The sequence below is a fragment of the Phlebotomus papatasi genome, chromosome 3, assembly GCF_024763615.1.
Source record: "Phlebotomus papatasi isolate M1 chromosome 3, Ppap_2.1, whole genome shotgun sequence".
NCBI lineage: Eukaryota > Metazoa > Arthropoda > Insecta > Diptera > Psychodidae > Phlebotomus > Phlebotomus papatasi.
In genome coordinates, this window is record NC_077224.1 from 42,239,148 (window position 1) to 42,259,214 (window position 20,067).

Below are 20,067 nucleotides of genomic sequence, written 5' to 3' on the forward strand. Positions count from 1 at the left end.
AAATGGACTCTCCTTGACTCTTCTAGAAGAATATTACTGTTTAGTGGAAATTCTTGAAATATAATTTGAAAACTTCTAAAATACAAGAAAATTATGCGAGCGTAAAATACTTCTATTCGAAGAATATTTATCCAAATGGAGACAAGGGAAAGTTTCTAATTGGAGACAAGCAGTGTAACTGAAACCGTGAACCAAAATCTTGTTGAGTTACTCTTGAGTGCAGGATTTGTTCTTATTCCTGGTCTTTTCTCCTTTCCCATCTAATACAATAAGAAAATCTCTCCAAACATCATATTTCCTGGGTTTCCTATTAAAGCATTTGCTGACACTTCAGAAAAACCCTTTTTGTTCACGAAATAGGTGATTATTTCATTCAATAACTTCACGTACCGTTAACAATAAAGATTAGCACTTAATTTCACTAAAATTACCCAGATTTATGACATAAATGTTAAACAAAACGAATAAATAACAGTCACTGTATTGTGTTTTTCATTGGAAAACCTGGTCCATCGATGAAAAATTCGAAAGTGAAAAGGTACACTTTTAATTTTTCTGAGAAATTAACAAATTAAAATATGTGAATACGAATGGATTTTCGCTTTATTTGGAGCAAAATTAACTAAATAATGAAACTGTAGTATAGAAAATATATAAATATAATAATTTAGTACTGTATTTATCATGAAAACAATCTCGTTTCCATTTGGAGTAGCGAAAAATTTCCATTTGGAGCAGGTTTTGAATTAGCTTAATTTACCCTACGAGACTTTACATTCTAGAGTAATTCTTTGTTGTTTCTCCTTTTTGTTACCTAAAACTAAAGAATTCTCAAAGTTCTAAATTAGACATTATTCCAAATTGCCAAATTAAATCTGAAAGAAAAACCTATTTACAATATTTCCATATTTATTTTAAGCGTACAATCAGTTTAGCTGGATATATCTTTTTTAAAGTCCCTGGACAAAATTCAAAGTGATAAAATGTAATTGAAAGTTGAACTTTATAAGTGGAAGTAAAGGCACAAATAAACTTTAACAACAGTATAACCACATTGTTTAATAATTTAGAATTGGATTATTGGATTAAAACTGCAATAATTCAATCTGTAGTGTTTAGTAAATCAACAAGTAAATAAGTAAAATGTATTTATTATGTATTAAAGAGTTTTTAATTAAATGATTGTCTTTCTTTCAAGAGATACAAATGAAACTTCTATAATATAACAAAATACAATCATATTACATGAGTATAGAAGGATGGAACAGAGATGAAATATTAGTTTTACTCACTTTGGGTGGCTTCTGCTTAGGTTTTGATATGGATGGCATCGGTGAGGGATGTAGAGGAAGGAAATATCAGGGGCGTAATTGAATACTCAGCACACATTCGTCCATCTATTCTTCGGCTGCCTCGATGATCACTTCCTGTACACTATGGGGGTAGGTGGTGGATGTGCTTTGGGCAGGGGCGTGTGAAATAGGAATGGTGGCCACTGTGGAAGATGTTGTTGGGGAAAAGTGAGTTGATGACTGCTCACCCTGCTTCCGTCTGTTCACACCGACAATCTGGGCGGTTTCCGGCGGGGTGACCGTCCGATTCAGTAGGTAGTCCAGGTCGTGTGATATTCTGTCCAGCATTCCATCAATGGCAGCATCCTCTTCGTGTGAGGTCACCGTGATAATAGGGAGTGGCGGCTGAGGCGATGAGGGAATAATCATCGTGGCTTCTGGAGCAGTACGGTGGTGTTGGTGATAGTGATGCGAATGATGGTGCTGATGACCGAGAGATTCGGACGAAATTCGTGCCCGGATACCAACAATAGTATCTGTTTTGAAGGAAATTACAGACAGCAAATTGGCATTTTAATAGGCTTTTCTGTTTGGAATTATCTGTGTGTAATTATTGCAAAATTTTGCAGAAAACTGTTTTAGGGCTAAGTGAACTTTATGGTATTTGTAATCAAACACTGAAACATTTCATAACTGGGATTTAAAATGATGCGCTTTTGCAACTGAAAGAGATGTCAAGTTTGTGAAATGCTTGACCGCGTGACAGCCGATACACTCAAAATAGGTTTCGTAGGGAAAAACATTTATGATCAAACAATTAGAAAATTAGGTAAGTAAAAAACAATCTTTGTCAGGAATAATTTAATCTAGAGACACATCTTTTAAGGTAGGAAAATTCAATGAAATAAAAATTCACATCCTTTCTCAAGCATTTGCATATGTCTATCTCACTCTTTTTCACTCAAAATTGGATTGAATTAAATTAAATTTCTTGAGATATTTAAAAGAGTAGTACAAAAAATGGGATAGATATATGCATAATTAGATTGTAATGGCTCCGGTACACCTTTAGATCAGGAAAATTTCATAAAGTCAAAAGGAGAAGGAGACCCAGGACGATAAACGCTGGGTGTCCTTGTAAAAAAGCGTTTATTCTTCCGAAATATCGCTGTTTTGACAATGAATTTCGCAAGAACGACTAAAGCGATCTTGATGAAATTTGGTATAGGATCAGTGCATTACTTAAACTTTTTACTCATGCATACCGCTCCTCCCCCGACCCTCCATTCTTGTAGCCCCCATACAAAATGAGGCCATTTTATCTTACGACTTCTTTCTGAGAAGAGGTACAATGCTGAAATACGGCATGCAAACAAGGCTTAAAGAAAACTTTTTATCCATACATACCGAACCCTTCTTCCATCATCCCTTCTGGTAGCTCCCAATACAAAATGAGAGCATTTTACCTTATAATTCCTTTCTGAGAAGAGGTACTTCCAACAATCCTCACGAAGAACTTTTTGATCCAGCTTGATTGAATGAATGGAGGGTGGGGGAGGGGGTGGTATGCATGGATAAAAAGTTCAAGTAATACACTGATTCTATACCGAATTTCATCAAGATCACTTTAGCAGTTCTTGCGTAATTTTTTTGTCAAAATAGTGATTTATCGGAAGGATAGAGGCTTTTTTACAAGAACTCCCAGTGTTTATCGTCCTGGGTCCCGAGAATTTTTTTAATCTTATACCAGTATCTGCAAAATGCGCCTACTCTCATCTCTGGATGAAGATGAATCGATGCTCATATAGTTTTGACCATTCCTCCTTCTAAGAAATAGTTTTTATGCTCTAGAATTTTTCCTCCATAGTTTAGAACATTGGCCCCAAAACAAAAGTTGTTACCTATACCAATGTCTATCCATTGACATAGGTCCCGTTCGTGGCGATTCCGGGACCGGATTTGACCATTCTCCTTTAAATCCCTTACTTTCGCACTCTTCTTCTTTTGGACATCATGCCAAATTAAATTTTTTTCGGCCCGATTTTAAGTCTGAAAGAGTGCAACTTTACCGATCTAACATGTATGCCGGAGGCATAAAGAATATCTGCTAAAATTTTGGGAAAAAAGGTTGCGAATTTTGATTTCATGAAATTTTCAAAACTGAATTTTGTTATTTGATCGTAAAAGTTTTCTCAATATACAAAAATATACGAACAAATGTTTGCAAAGGAACGAACAATGGTTGTCAAGTGGTCATGTCACGAATAATGTTTGTGAAAAAGTACAAATTTTCACAAAAATTTTGTGGGTTATACGGTTTACGAGCATTTCGTAAGGGCCTAGTAGGAATTCATAAACATTGCCGAACAATTTTACAAAATATTTTTTTCCACGTATTCGTTATCTTTTGCTGTTTATCTTCGAGTTCACGTAACCTTTAGACGAAGAGTGTTCTGTAATTATTATGTGATTACGTCCTGCTATTTGTTTTTAGTTGAAATTCTTTACAATTTCAGCTTTTGTAGTCACAGGTGAAATCCGACCTCGTCCGATCGGGCCCAAATTTTAGATCTACACGTTTTGACATATATACAGTAGAGCCCCGCTATAGGCCATATTTGGTTCCAGATTTGACACTTGGGTCGTACTATAGTCCATGTCATTTTTTAAAATTAAAATTATCAATGACTTTTAGTATTGAAATTGCCCGACGGCTTCCACTTTCTTTGCGATTGTGGTACTTGTCGTCGCTCTCTTCATTATGGATCACAATTGTCACAACTACTCAATAAAGTTTGCCAAAAATATTAAAATAATTATCACAACATTGCATGTCGCGTACTAAAAAGAAACATAACATAACTTAAAATCAGTGTTTTGAAAATAACGGTCGATAAATTGTGAACTATAGAGCGATGGCCTATAGCGAGGCTCTACTGTAGTCACGAAAATCATATGCGCCAAACATCGATTTTCGTGGACGTCCCGTCCGTCCCGTTCGGAGTACAAACGTTTCTGGAGAGAGAACGGAAAAAGATAACGTCAAGCCGGTTTCGGCAAAGGTTAAATATCGATAGGTGGTTAGACGCGATTCTTTACCCCAAAATTCAACTCGTAATCGAATTTTCACGTATTCCGAGTTGTAAGGACACCGAGTTGCACGCATTCCGAGATCACCTGTTAAGAATCTCGACAACGATAAGCTTATCTGAGCTTTTAGTTATTTTTAAAGACCATAATTCAAGATCCTCTACAAGCCATTTTTTTATCAGAAGTGATCAAAATTGGATTCATTTAACATTCTAATAAGTTTGAATTAGTTTCACTGATTGAGATAATGAATTAGTAATAAATTTTATTTCAATTCAAAATTTCCTGTGAACATTTTAATTCATTTTTAGAAAGTTTTAAAGAGATTGGTTAATTTAAATCGTTTAATCTCCCTGTTACCCAGTTATTCTAAAGTTATATTGTATTTTATAATACTGTCTCTGCAAATGCTATTAACCCAAATACTTTAATTTCACCTCTTGCAATACATCTCAAGTAACCTAAGAATTACTCCATTTTACGAGTATACCTCATTCATTAAATACACCAAATGTCCTAAAAATATAAATTCTGTTTTTGATTTATATAAGAGAAAATTGAAATGTGCACAACAATGCTTTGCACGTTGAATTCAAAGGCATGAAGTATTTCAGAAAAGCCAACCCCAAGCCAAATTGTTGGTTTTCTCCTGTGCAATTTCTACACAAAAATTCTTCCTACCTACATAAATTCTATGAAATATATGTTTTTATTCCTTTTATCGCACTCCAAGATTATGTTGAAATGTGTTAAGCAGTGTTTTGTACAATAAAAAGTTATAAATCTCACGGATAATAGGAACAACTGCTATTTGATTTTATTCCTGATTTTATACTTCTCTATTATGAACGTCAGAAAATTGTACTTCGTATACAATAAAAAAATTCAAAGTCTATATCTACAAATGTGTAGCTTTTACGCCAATGAAAAATAGATAAGGCATTTCAAAACCGCATGTTTGACTTCAGTAGAATACAAAATTTAATGAAATATGAATTAAAAGTTGGAATTACATTCAATTAGCGACATATGCCCTTGTTCGAATATTTATATTGTGACTCAGTTAAGGAGTATTTAGGATTTATTCTCATATTTTTAGAAATCGTTAATGCGGTTTTCGAAATAGCACGACCAACATTGTTTTGAAGGGGGCGATCCTTGCTTTGACTTTAGGGGAGGGGGGGTCGCCGAAGATCTGAAGTTCGTATCTCTTACCGTTTGGCCTCTAGTTGGGTTACAAGTTTTCTGATAACAAAAGAATGTTTAAAAAACACATACGGTTACTCTATCGTTTCATTTATCGATAAAGACTAATGTATTCGGGTTAGAAATTTAAAGACCTTTCCAAAAAATCCAAATTTATCCAAATCATTTGAAAAATAGGCCCTTTAGAGTGGTTAAACTTTAATCTTTAAAAATTCAAGATGGCCATTTTTTTAGGTCATTGGTACCTTTGGAGAAAATATCCACCTGGATGACGAACAAAACATATCGAAAAATAAAAAAAAATTGTAGGAGAAAAAAGAAGTCTGGAGATATTTTTTTTTTTTTAATTTTTTATCATTTTTTGCTGAGAATAAAAGATTATCTACATATAATAAAATATTTAGTAGGGGAAAGTACTCTCCCTTCGAAAGTTCATGCTTCGAATAATGTGAATTTCCTTTTATTTTTCCTTGAGACTTATACAAAATTATCACATAATTATCAATAGTTAATCATAAGCTAACTAATATTTAATATAAATGTGTAAGTCTCTTAGGAAAAACAAAAGAAAATTCACATTATTCGAAGGCATGAACGTTCGAAGGGAGAGTACTGTCCTCTACTACTAAAAAAAACTTTTACGCACATTGCGTTGTCTGATTCACTAAAATGTTTAAATTTTTGAATATTTTTAAGCTCTTGAAAATCAGAGATGCTACTTTGAGTTTATAATCTAATATTTTCAGGCAATATATTTGATTATAGGGTGGCGGCATTACTTATGGTCAGTGTATGCTTGTGGCCACCTCGCTGGTATCTTCATTTATTTCCCACAAATTAATTTTGAAGAACCACAAAATTAGGAATATTTGATGTACCATCATTAAACGAAAATTTTAAATTGATTTACTTTAATATTTCGGTACAATATTGATCAATTTATGTAAAATATTCCACTGATGCGGATGACGATTACAAATACGTCAAATTGTTAGGAAATTTACTAGCGATCTCAAAATTTTTAACAACTAAATTTTGTATCTTCAATCGAAAATATTTAGTACTATTTTTCAAAACTTCTTTCTATAATAACTATATGTGCTTTTATTATTAAATTTTAATAATATTTTAACAATAAATATAAAATATAGATGAGGCCATAAGTTATGACGAAATTGATAGGATTACGGACTTGTGGCCACGGTATTTGCCGTGTGACGCCCTCACTCTATATGTGTAACTATTTTGATTTGGAGAGTTGTTAATTGTATTGTTTTTATTCAATAGTTCATTGTTTTCTGGCAAACATCTGATGAAATTTAAGATAAGTGATGAAATTGTTTAAAAATAAATTTGGGGTATAATCTGATTTCAAGATCACTCGAGAGTTGCACATTTTATCTCATGAATTTGTATTTTGTTACAGATAAGTTAAGTTTAATTTTTTCTCTCTTTTAGGATAATGGTATCAGTAAAAAATAAATAAAAAGAAACCAAAAACAGCCTCAATATTCAACTCACAGTTATTGAGAGGCATTGATAATGGAATGACCGCGACGAGAGTATTTTAGGTGTATCAGATTCCTCTTACAACTCTCCTCAATAAAGTCTCCGGGAAGGGTCCGGAAGATATATCTGACCATTGAGGCTTTCACAATGTCCTTAGAAAAGGACACAGAGAGAATTATGGGGTGGGTTTTTCATGCAGTGAAATGTGGATTTTTTATCATGAAAAACGGATTGTTGGTCTCAGTCAGTGAAAAGAAGAGAGAAAAGCAATTAATAGTGTAATGATACAATCATAAATACAAACTATAAAAACTTAACAAAAGAGTAATAAAAACCTTTCAAACTACTTAAAATATTTTTCTTTTCTTTTGCACTTAAAATATTTTATTTCTAGGATTATTTTGCATCATTTTACGTTATGGCCATAAGTCATTCCACGAGCGGCCATATGTTCGTAAAAGTGGCCACAAGTTATGAAATTTGCATTGTTAGAAAAATCACACTTTTTCTGGGGCTTAAAGGAATTTTGTACTAAATTCACCTGGATATATCGAAAGGAGGTAGTTAAAATAAAGTACAGTTAAAATTTTATGTTTTTTGGTCAAAAAGAAAAGAAGTTGTGAGCAAATATGTCCTTAATGTGGCCATAAGTAATGCCGCTACCCTATGTGGAATTAAAGCTGTTTGTTTTAAACAACGTTTTTCGAATATTTTGCGACAAATTTTTGAATTTTTGCCAAACCTTTTTCCGCACACATTTAACGAAATACTGACCATTGGCTTTGTACGCCAATTTATTATCTGCATTTTAGGTGTCTATATTACGTGAAGAAGGTGCGAGTGAAAACATTTATGAGTATTTTGGCTGAGGATGAATCAAATTATGAGCGTGTGGTGTTATTTTCGCATTTGCCGCAGTGCAACACGTGTTTAGTGTTGCACAGAAAAGGAGAATTTTCTCTGGGGTGGTAGGGCAATAGGGTTATGTGCGGTGAATTAGAGCTGGGGGGTTAGAATAAAAAAAAAACAAATGGTGATATAGCGTCAGTGCTTGAAATTCACTCACCTGGTGCAACACCCTGCAGAATGTCCAAACCACCCACTCCGACAAATTCACTGGGTTCCTGGATGTAGCACTTTCCCGGGGAAACTTGATAATTTCCACATGATGGGGACGAGTGATTTTGCAATTCACCCGCTGCCACAGCAAACTTGCTATCACTTTTCTCTCTTAGCGACTTAGCCGGTGGCGGTTCAAAGTTGTGAGCTTTGCCCCCATCTAGGGAGGGTAGTGGCGAAAAACTGCCAGCACTAATAAAAGTTTCTACACTTTGTTGACTCATTGGAACAAGTCTCTCTATGGGACATCGTTGCTGTGACTGTGACGATAGAATTGCCATGGGAACCTTTCCCGTGGCTGGTGCACCCTCATTGTCCTGTTCCATGTCTTGATTTGTGAAATCTGTAAACATTTCCCGCACAAACACCAAAAATCTCATTTTGGAACTTCAAATCAAAATCCTCATCACATCATTCGCTCATATGAATAGATTTCACAGTTATAAATTACACAAATATCCCATCCTTTTGCATACAAATACGATTCTCTTCCATAAAATGAATCAGAACTTACAGCTCAGAGGACTATTTATGGATCCTGTGTAGAAATTCTCATCTAAACTGCCGTTTTTCAGCTTCTGCATCGGTTCGAACTTGAGCTTCTCCTCGGCTTTTACAACAAAGCACAGCAAAATTGATGAACCCTGTAAATACCACGTAATATTTTACTGAACAATAGAGAAGTGATTGCTTTTCTGTCCTATTTGCCACTCTCAGATATTATAATGAAAATCATTGGAAAAGCATAACAATTTTGCAGAATGCCCGAACTCGTTGAGCTTGAATTGTTAATCTATCCAATTCAAGAGGATAATCTTGCTTTTACGAGTTTGAGCATTTCGGACAGTTATTTCTCAATTAGGGAAGACGCTGACATTACCAAAATACTCCCAATATCGATCATGCGATGCTTGTAATATCGACTTCTCTTCCAATTTATGGATAAAAAAATAATTTTTCTACATGAACTTTAATTATTACATGTTTGATTAATTATTTTATATTTCACTATGTCAAATAAAAAATTTCACAATTTTTTTCGGTAATATTTGCACAAGAAAAGTGATTTTTAAAAATGTGTGCACAAAATTACAATAGTAGCGATGGTAACGATAGTAGCCATTCCAAAAATTCACTTTGTTGCTATTTGTCTTACTGTGTTATCACACTTTCACATTAAAATTTTAATGTGATTCACATTAATTGTCGCTGGTGAGAGTCCAAATGTGTAATTTATGTGCTTGAATCATTTTATATTCAAAATTTGATCTATTTGTTGATAAAAAGATAGACTTGGCCCGCAAAATTTGATATAAATTGATTTATAGCATTAATGCGAAAAATTAATGCGATTTTCTCTTTAGTTTCTTAATGTGAAAAATATTTATGATTTAGGTAAATTTAAACTTATTTTTGTAGGCCAAGTCCACTTCTTTTTCAATAAATAGAAAACCTCCAAATATTAAGTCACTCAAACACACAAATAACATATTTGGACGCTCACAAGCGACAATTAATGTGAATCAAATTAAAATTTTAATGTGCAAGTGTGATAACGCCGTTAAGCAAATACAGTCAGGTTTGTCAGTGAATTGAACAGTTTGTTCGCTTCTTATCGATACAATTGGTATAGATATTGGAAACCAATTAAGGATTGAAGCTTATATAAGAAGATTTTACAGGTAAGTACTGTTAGTTGAGCGTAATAAGAGATTTTCTATGATCGATAATCTCAAATTCTGATGTATGGAATATCGGTCACTTTTATCTTCAGGAAAAACACCAATACCGGGATGATGAAATGGCAAAAGCCCTCGAGGATGCCAGGAATGGACTTAGCATTAGAGAGGCAGCTCGGATATACAATGTGCAGTATGGAACACTGTATGGGAAGTTGAAGGGAACCAGTCCAGAAGAAAGACGTATCGGCGCCTCTGCAGTTCTTTCAAGAGAACACGGGAAATCGCTGGAAGCTTGATTCCCTGATGGTACGTGTGAAACCCGTTTTTTCCGTGATCGATATTACAAGCATCGACTGATCGATAATACCATCAGTTGATCGATAATACATGCAAATGCACTTCGAAAAGTTTTTCGTGTTTTAAACCACTCCAAAATAAATATATCAAGAATGTGGGTAGTCGATATTGTAGAGGACATCTGCAAGATTGACTATAACGTTAGTATACGGATAATATATGGTTTTTTGTCTGTTAAAGTTGATCATTTCCTTAACTGACCGAAAATACCCCAGACTACCGTATACAATTTTTATGTATAGGGGAAAGTGGTCTGCCTTTGAACGTAAAATGATGTTCAAAATTTGAGATTTTTTTCAGAGTAAACTACAACATGAATTTTACTTTGCACTACACCAAAAAATTCTCTTGTTCATTGAGCTTCTATGCTTACCCCATTCAGGACTCGCAAGTCCTCAGTTTTTCCTGGTGAGGAACTTGAAAATGTTATGTCGATATATTCAAAGGCAGCCTGCATGGTCTGCCTTTGAATGTGGTTGGGCAGCCTTTGAATCTTAATCTTTCACTGAGAATATTAGGTCTGTAACATTAAACGGCACATAATTGATTAGCATGAACCCTAATGCACTCAATAAAACCACCACTGTAGTCAAAAGTCATTATACAACAACATTTTTTACATTTTTCTGAGGCACTGTTTTTCACTTGAAAATTTGTAATAAAACGCAATTGAAGTTGACAATTGTCAGTTTGAAACATCCTGGCCGGAGCAAGATTGCATTTTATAAGTATTTGTATGACATTCGTCAGACCAAAGTAGGAGTTCTATTCTGCTCCCGGACAGGAAGCTGTCAGATGTTTCAATGTATGGAAAAAGAGGATTCAAAGGCACACAACATTAAGATTCAAAGGCTGCCGCAGAGCAATATTTGCAAACTTTTATCACCCACAAAAATTGTCTCATCTGAATCAAAATGTATTTGGAGAAATACCATCCAAGAATAACCTTTTATGATTCACAATAGAAGATTTGTTCGAAAAATTATTTTGATTATGAAAAAACACATGAATTGTGGAACATCAAAATTACAGTTTAGAGCTCAGTTTGATTTTTTTGCCCTAGCACCTAGAAAATAAGAGCTAGGGTCTGCATTTTTTTATGATTTGTGAGGATTATGAATAGCTATCTAATAGTTAATAGAAAAGAATTTATGCTTTAAAGAAAAATGAAAAAATTGCAATATTCAAAGGCTGCCGCATTCAAAGGCAGACCACTTTCCCCTACTGGTCTATTACCGATTTTAACCAATTTATAGTTCACCTGCAATATTATTGAAAATAATATAGAGCGGGGAGGAGGATCTGTGAGACAATTTCATTCAAATTGAGCAAAATTTTTGGTTAATAAAAAAGGGACTCTGAAGCAGCAGTAAACACGGGTTAATTGTAAACACTGCAATTTTTCAGTTAGACATTAGAGTTTGGAGGACGAAACCAATACGAATTCAAACATACTGTAGTGATCTTTCTGCTCTACAGGAATGGTCGATATGGTCGACATAAGTCCGAGTAGTGTAGACATAAATATCAGTGTTTCGTGCGACCCCATATTTACTATTGGCTCAGTCTCCCCTATGTAGAAATGTTAATTATTAGAAAAGGTAGTCTTAAGTATCATTTTCAAGTAAATTTTAGAACCTAGTCCCCGGTGAGTGGCTTTCAAAGTTGAAGCCAATTTCGTACTTTCACATACAAATGCGTATGGAAATTTTTCTGAACTCGTAACCGTTACACGATATACAGTGAGTGTCAATAGTTTGTTGCCTAATGGATGTTTGAGAAATCAAGTGAAAAAAATGATAGAAAAAAATACTTTTCCAAATTTTTCTTTTTGCAGATGAGTTCCTTGTAATCCGTAGATATTATTTATAGTTTTCAAAAAAAATAATTAATTTTATTTCATATCAAAAATAATTGTTTTCCAAAAGTTGGTCATTTTTGAAAAATCAAAAGTTTGTTGCCTCATTAAAAAAACTAATTCAAAATTGTGAAAACGTGCAACCAACTTTATGTAAACCGGTTACATTTTGAGCTTATGTCATTTGATAGGCAAATGGTGGATTTGTACATTTTTAAGGCTGTCAATGGTAAATATATAGGTGTAAAAGTTATGATAAATAACAAGAAATAATCAGTTTTTTGATAATTCATAATTTAGGTTATAATGGCAAATTACAAAAAGTTGAAAGGTGGGATATTGTCCAGAGATACTGCTGGAAGGAATCGGCGTCGCTTAATTGCCAAATTTTATGGAAATTCATGAAAAGTTATACATAAAATGGTCAAATATTATAGTTATGAGGCAGGAGTACATCTGAAAAACGCTACTGGTAGACCCAGGGTTTCGACTCAGAAAGTCGATAACCGCATTCTAGGTATCTCTGATAGTAACCCCATGATGTTTGCTTCAAAAATTCAGAGTCGGCTGGTTACAGAAGACATACAGGCTTCAAAACCAACCGCAATTTAATGAAAGTGGTAAGAATAATTACTTGGTTTGCAGGTTTCCATTGGTAAACAAAACCAATCTGGTTAAAAGGTCGTAAATTCACTTGGAGCATGCTAAAAACGTAAAAATACAACCTCTTACGCAGTTTGGTTTTGCTTACCAATGGAATCTTGCGAGCCAAGTACCTATTCTTATATTTGCTTTCATTTTGAGTTTGATTTTCGAAGCATTTGAAGCCTGTATGCCTTCTGTAACCAGCCGACTTTGAATTTTTGAAGCAAACATCATGGGGTTACTATCAGAGATACCTAGAATGCGGTTATCGACTTTCTGAGTCGAAACCCTGGGTCTACCAGTAGCGTTTTTCAGATGTACTCCTGCCTCATAACTATAATATTTGACCATTTTATGTATAACTTTTCATGAATTTCCATAAAATTTGGCAATTAAGCGACGCCGATTCCTTCCAGCAGTATCTCTGGATAATATCCCACCTTTCAACTTTTTGTAATTTGCCATTATAACCTAAATTATGAATTATCAAAAAACTGATTATTTCTTGTTATTTATCATAACTTTTACACCTATATATTTACCATTGACAGCCTTAAAAATGTACAAATCCACCATTTGCCTATCAAATGACATAAGCTCAAAATGTAACCGGTTTACATAAAGTTGGTTGCACGTTTTCACCATTTTGAATTAGTTTTTTTAATGAGGCAACAAACTTTTGATTTTTCAAAAATGACCAACTTTTGGAAAACAATTATTTTTGATATGAAATAAAATTAATTATTTTTTTTGAAAACTATAAATAATATCTACGGATTACAAGGAACTCATCTGCAAAAAGAAAAATTTGGAAAAGTATTTTTTTCTATCATTTTTTTCACTTGATTTCTCAAACATCCATTAGGCAACAAACTATTGACACTCACTGTATGTCAAAATTGAGGTGGACCTTGTGTATAAGACTTTAGTCCTTGTAAAGAGGGATAAATATACTATATGTCTGTCTAAATGCGGTCTTGGTCTGAGAAGTGTAAGCTGAGTTCCTGATCAATTTGTGAGTTGGCTTCAAACAGCTCCATATAAAAAAATAACACTTCGCCGGGGGCTGGTTCAGAACGAAAAGGTAAGATCTACCATGAAAAATGTTGATTGCTCTTCTAAATATTACACCAAAATAGGGTTAAAAGTAACTCTAAAAAAGGTTACTGGATTTCACAACGAAAATTTAAAAAAAAGGCATAAATTAGAGTGAATTTTATTTCTTTTTTCTGGAAATCTCAAGCGTATATAAATTAAATCATTTCCTAAAAAAATTAGCTTTGCAGGAAAATTTTTGCAGGGCCAAAAATGAGGGTTATATTAATGTCGCGAATTATGGGATGGTCCTTGGAAACCCCTATTCGCTATCTGTAACCATTTGGTATCTGAATCTTTATGATGGTTCTCCAGGCAAACAGCGTTTCATAATTTTACTCGAAAGTGAAATTTTTAGAAGTTCTATCGAAGTGACTTTTCTTAACTCTTTAAGGATGAGAAGGTCAAAAATTGAGGGTCAGAAAAAATCTTTTTTTTTTCTGACTTCTTCGAGCAAAACATAGGGGAAAGTGGCCTGCCTTTCAATGCGGCAGCCTTTGAATGCTTTAATTTTTCTCTTATTTTCCAAAGCTAAAATTCCATTTTGTTAATCCAAGTTAATAGAAAATAGTTAATAGTATTAACTATAGTTCACAAAATAGAATTTTTGCTTTGAGAAATAAGAGAAAAATTGAAACATTCAATGGCCGCTGCATTCAAAGGCAGACCACTTTTCCCTAACCCTAGAAGACCGTAGGAAAAATTTTGTTTTTGGGTCATCGGTAACCCAATCGTCCTTAAAGGGTTGAAAAATAAGGGCGACGAAACAATTAGTTTGATTGTCTAATAGTGTCTTGACTAAAAGGTAAATGGAAGTGAATTTACACAAAATGTCGTTATTGCTCGATAAATTCAAACTCATTTCAAATTTTCAATTCAAAATTTTCATACGAGGTAAGGGAAGAGCACCTGCGATCGGCAGTGTTCCTCGGATCGTCAGGTTACTACCAGATTGTCGCACCAATTCAAATGAATTTTTAAAAATTATTAGCTACTTTTTAGCATTTAACTTTCATAAGAATGCAGTCCATTAGTTTAGATTTAATTTTTAAAACCAATTTTCCGTAATACACCTGATTAAATTTGTGACGATCCGAGGTACAGAGTAGGGGAGACTGGGGCAAAACTTGTCAAAACGCATATATTCTTTCATGAGCTATGAGATAACTTATACGTTTTATAATGAGCATATTCTTATAGGAAATTTATTGCTCTACAACATTGCAGAAGACTATTTTCCACTATCTCGAAATAAATGTGATTTTCGAATCATTTTCTAAAAGTCGATTTTGTGGAGATTCTCAAAATTGCTGGGGAAAATTTTGTCAGTCTTTAGATAATTTGTGACGTTTTACTCTCGCAAACGTTAAAAATATAAAATAGACATATTTTTATAGGAAATTTATTCCTCTACAACTTAGTCGTAGATAATTTTTCTCTATCTTAACGAGAAATGTGCTTAAATTGAGCTAATCAGTATTGATATTTTCTGTAAGCCAAATATTCCAAAAATAGGGCTCAAAATTTCATTATTTTTTATTTTACATAATCTTTGTAAGTTTAAGAAGGTTCATGAAGGCTATCTATAATAAAAATTCCAAGCCACAGTCTCTTTTATTTTAAAAAATAGTGAATATTGAAATTTTTTTTTGACAAATTTTGCCCCAGTCTCCCCTACATCGTTGCAATTACATCTATTTTTTATTAATTTATTCTTAAAATTTAAAATTCAAATGCGCAGATATAGTTAAATGAATCACTAGTATACCGACTAGCAGACACAAAAATACCAAATAGTATTTTGAGGCTTATATTTTCAACTAAAGATCGAGCATGTCTCTTAACATTCCGATCCGAGGTACTCTTCCCTTATATAATATTAAAGTTTGCGAAATACCATTCTAAGAGAGTGATAAAAGTTATTCAGTAATTATAAAGGGCATTTTAATGATACAGAAATATTATGAGCTTCGTTGCGTAGCTTATTTTACTTGTATCAATGACTATTGACACATGTTTACATTCGATAAGTTACGATATACGAATAGAAAGTACTTCAACTACCACGCTGTTGAAACGAGAGGAAAAAGACCTTTCCTTGGCATTCGTAAAAGATCTTGGAATGTATTTTAGGAAACTCCAGCTATGAATGTTCAGATTGTATTAAATCGGATATTTAATCAACTGAACCTATAAGCTTGAGTCTTAAATCTAAAATTAAAGTACGAAGTATTCTAAACGTTAAAAATCTAGGAATTCTAGTCATGCTAATTCCGTTGAGTTCTGACCACTAGAACTTTTAGCATGAATTTTCGTATTGGTGGATTTATTTTACTTTATGTAATGCAATAAGCTTACATTTTACTGTTTCAGGGTGTATTCTTCATTTAAAATAATTGCCTCTACTATCATTTTACTTACCAGTATAAAACAGCACAGTCCAAAAATGCAACTGTTGATAAATTCGTTAAAATGTATGTAGATAAGGAATGAAACAATAGTCAGTAATTTCACAAAGTAGAGAAATGCTGATCTCACGAGAAGGCCAATTCTGCAAAAGAATCATAAAAGAGCTATATTATTTAATATGATACTCTGGGCCATTGTCATTCCAAACTACTGGGCAACATTCTCATATTTTATGAGATATTGTTCCAAGAAATGGGTTATTATAGTGCATGAGAGACTTATTAAAGGGAGTTACCTTCGCATAATCGATGAATTATGTTTGTCGTTCTTTCGACTTAAATACACAAGTTTCCTTATCAATGTAAAGAATAAAAGGGCAAACAGTATCACAAATAGGATTTCCGTTCCAACAAAAAGCATAAATCCAAAACTTCCGACTTCTTGCCACCAATTGTTGGGCCACATTTTCACGATGCTGTGTACCATGGGGACACACATTGAATACAAAATAGGCAAAAGCCAGCTCAGGCCGATGGCACCACGCAGTCCCGAGGAGAAGTTCACTGATTGAACCCGACGCAGCTGCTGTCCCACCTCGTATTGAACGATGAGAATTATGGCGATAAGAGTTGTGGATCCCATGAGTAAGAGGCCCGCCAGTGTCGAACTAATCACGCTAGACCATTCCTGGAAAATGGAGATGAGAATACAATCTCGATAGAGGGAAAGCTCTGTACCAAGTCTAAATCACAATGGTTTCTGCAGAGTGATAAATTGGTAAAACGACTGTTGCCTAAATGGGTGGTCAGGCTTAGATTAATATAAAATGATAGGACATCCCTCACATCAATTCATTTCGTTTCCAATTCGATTGGCTTAAAAAAAATCCTTTACAGTGTCGAATAAAGGCGATGGTCAAGGTGTAAGAAATTAATTTAGGAATCTTAAAATAATATTGAGAAAAGTTAGGGTAAGTGTGCCTAATTCCGGCCAGCTTGCAATTTCGGCCACCTTTTTTGTTCCTCGAATTTCCATGAATTTTTAGTTTTTCCATTCTTCAGAGATTATACAATGCAAAAGAATAACAAAAAATGTAGCTACGACAAACGACATGACGTGAAAAAGATATTGGAAGAATTCCTGAAGGGCAAGGAACTATGAGAATGAAGGTGGCCGAAATAGGGTACCAAAGCTATGTCTATATTTTTATTCATTTTAAAATGTATTAAGAATGATTTTAGAGTAAATAAAGACGGTAAACTCTTTACAAGGTTCCAAGCAACACTCTTTCAGAAGAAAGAATAAAAAAATCAATTTGTATTTAAAATATTACATTTCAAACTTGAGACTTTGACGCTTGCATGCAACTATGCCGAAATTTGGCACACTTACCCTATATATGTATACAATTCAAAATCCTTAAATAAGCTTTCAAAGATGCAAAGAAAATTATAGAGTAATAACACCCCCTATAACAAATTTGTAGAATCGAAGATAGGAATGATACGAAGCCATAGAAAGTGTTTAAAAATCAAACCTGTAGAAGAAGTATCAATACGACTATGATTAAGGGTACTAAAATAATTTTAAATAGGGTGAAAGGAACACTTATTTACACTTTAAAAACTTGTATAACCTATTGAAATTTTCAGTACCATTTGGGAAAATGAAAATTGAACATCTCTTTTTAAATGAAGAGGTAAAAAAAGGTAGAAGTGTCATTAGGTATTCCCTGGTCTACCTTCGATGTTCTTCCGTTCCTAAATAAAAACTTTATTATCGCAGTAAATGTGATTGTTTGATGTTACTCTTACGGGTTAATTGATCATTAGAGCTTTAATGGAAGGTGCCATCATAAAAAAGGACATTTCCAATGCTCTACAAATTTGTACTGAAGCGGTAAATAAAATGAATAAAGGAATGTCTTTTTAGCCCCGCCTAGTCTTAGGGTCTTTTCCTTGCCTTATCTTTGCCTTAACTGCAACCTTGTAAAGGATGGGTGTGACGTATATTTTAATCAAAAGCTTTTTGGAGCATCCCTTTTAACGTTTAATTCCGATCGATTTAAATTTATAATTGGAAAGTTGGTCTAATCTTAATGTGTCTTTCCGTTGTTTTCTTCTCCAATTGTTTTACAGGTCCTGGTCAAAATCCCGAAAACCAAAATCCCGAAAGCCAAAACCCGAACGCCAAAATCCTGAAAGCCAAAATACCGAATGGGCCAAAATCCCGAAAGCCAAAACCCGAACGCCAAAATCCCGAAAGCCAAAATCCCGAAAGCCAAAATCCAGAACGCCAAAATCCCGAAAGCCAAAATTCCGAGTTCTTAAAAGTGTCATAGTACTCCCATGATTGCACGCATGTGCTGCTGGAGGGCAAAGGAAAATCTTCTGTGTCTTGGGAAATTATTCTAAACATTTTCCTCCATATAATTTCATCCCTTTCAGGATTTTGGCTTTCGGGATTTTGGCCTTTTCTGGATTTTGGCGTTCGGGATTTTGGCTACCACCGTTGTTTTACAATACTAACCCAGTGAGAACCTATTCAAGAATCATCATTAAATGGCTTTTATACTGAATAGTTCTGAGTTTCTACCGTTTACTTGATAGGAGTGATAAAGAATAAGTCGACGGCAGACATAAGTATGGGAAAGCGCGCTACCTTCAGCGTGTATTGGATAATACATACATTACAATACAATAAATCATATTTAAATAAAAAAAACTAATAAAATTATACTAATATAAACGAAAATGTTAGAGGCTTGGCCAATTTTTCTTTGAATGGATTTACAAGTTCCTTCCAGATTCAAATTATTGGTGTAACCTTGAACCTATTCATATGATAGTACTCTTTAATAAAAATACTGAAAATTTAAATACTTCAGCTGCAGTATAATAAGCCCAAGCTCCCTTACAAAGCTAAATATTACCAGTAAATAAAGTTGTAAAATAATTAAATGGGATATAAAATAAATGAGTTGAAACCTTACAAGTATTTTATTAAAATAGGGAATGTTGAGAAAATTGCTGATTTAATTTTTTAGACACTCAAACAATAAAAATTATAAAAATGACCCGAAATCCGACAATTTTCCTTTTCCTTAAATGTATTATATTGAAATTAATTATTTTCTTAAAAATCTGATTATTAAAATAATGGAAAATATTCATAATTAAAGTACCTTGTTTTTGTTGAAAAATCAAAATTTAAATGCCAAAAGTGCACAAGTCATACGGTGCATAAGATACAATTATATCGTGATTCATCATTAATTTAATGAAAATTTTCTCTTAAGTTTTTGATCTATTATTATCAAACTTCTTTACGTTCTTTGACAAGTGGGATTAATAAAATGAAGAACTGAGAATGACTTAACACATTTTCAAAGTTCAGTGAAATTTTTGGCCATAATTGAATCATTTAACAGCATCATTTGTTAAATTTCTGCTGAAGTTGTTCACGCTAGTTTTAAGTGCTATTACTCAAATTCCCCACGAAAATGCAACAAAATTCATCAGCACTTTATATGGGAATAACCCTTAAATGTTATAAAACCACAATTTTGTTGTGAGTTTCTACCCCTAGTATTTTGGATTAAATTAATTGATAAGCAGTTCTTGTTTCTACACATAACTAATGATTTCGTGGTGTGATTCAATGTTGGAGAATTATTCAGTTGTTCAACATTGACAACCAAAATGATTCAATTTTTCTTTCAATTCCTTTTCATGCAGCTTTTCCACTAACATTCATTGAGTTTTGAAAATTCTCAAGCAATTCCCACCACCCAAAATGTATTTTG

The 20,067-nt window shown here is 33.5% G+C and overlaps 1 protein-coding gene across 1 annotated transcript in view; it reads right to left on the bottom strand.

The window, feature by feature from the left end:
* Positions 1 to 1,148: 1,148 nt before the first annotated feature.
* The window catches only part of LOC129806694 (uncharacterized), a 174,939-nt gene continuing 156,020 nt past the window's right edge, over positions 1,149 to 20,067 (bottom strand). Inside the window, exons 18-22 of the mRNA XM_055855464.1 lie at positions 16,558 to 16,949; positions 16,275 to 16,404; positions 8,731 to 8,860; positions 8,164 to 8,559; positions 1,149 to 1,828 (exon numbers count right to left, since the gene is read on the bottom strand). Coding sequence (XP_055711439.1) covers positions 1,398 to 1,828; positions 8,164 to 8,559; positions 8,731 to 8,860; positions 16,275 to 16,404; positions 16,558 to 16,949 — 1,479 coding nt within the window. The 3' untranslated portion in view covers positions 1,149 to 1,397. The remainder of the gene's footprint in view (positions 1,829 to 8,163; positions 8,560 to 8,730; positions 8,861 to 16,274; positions 16,405 to 16,557; positions 16,950 to 20,067) is intronic.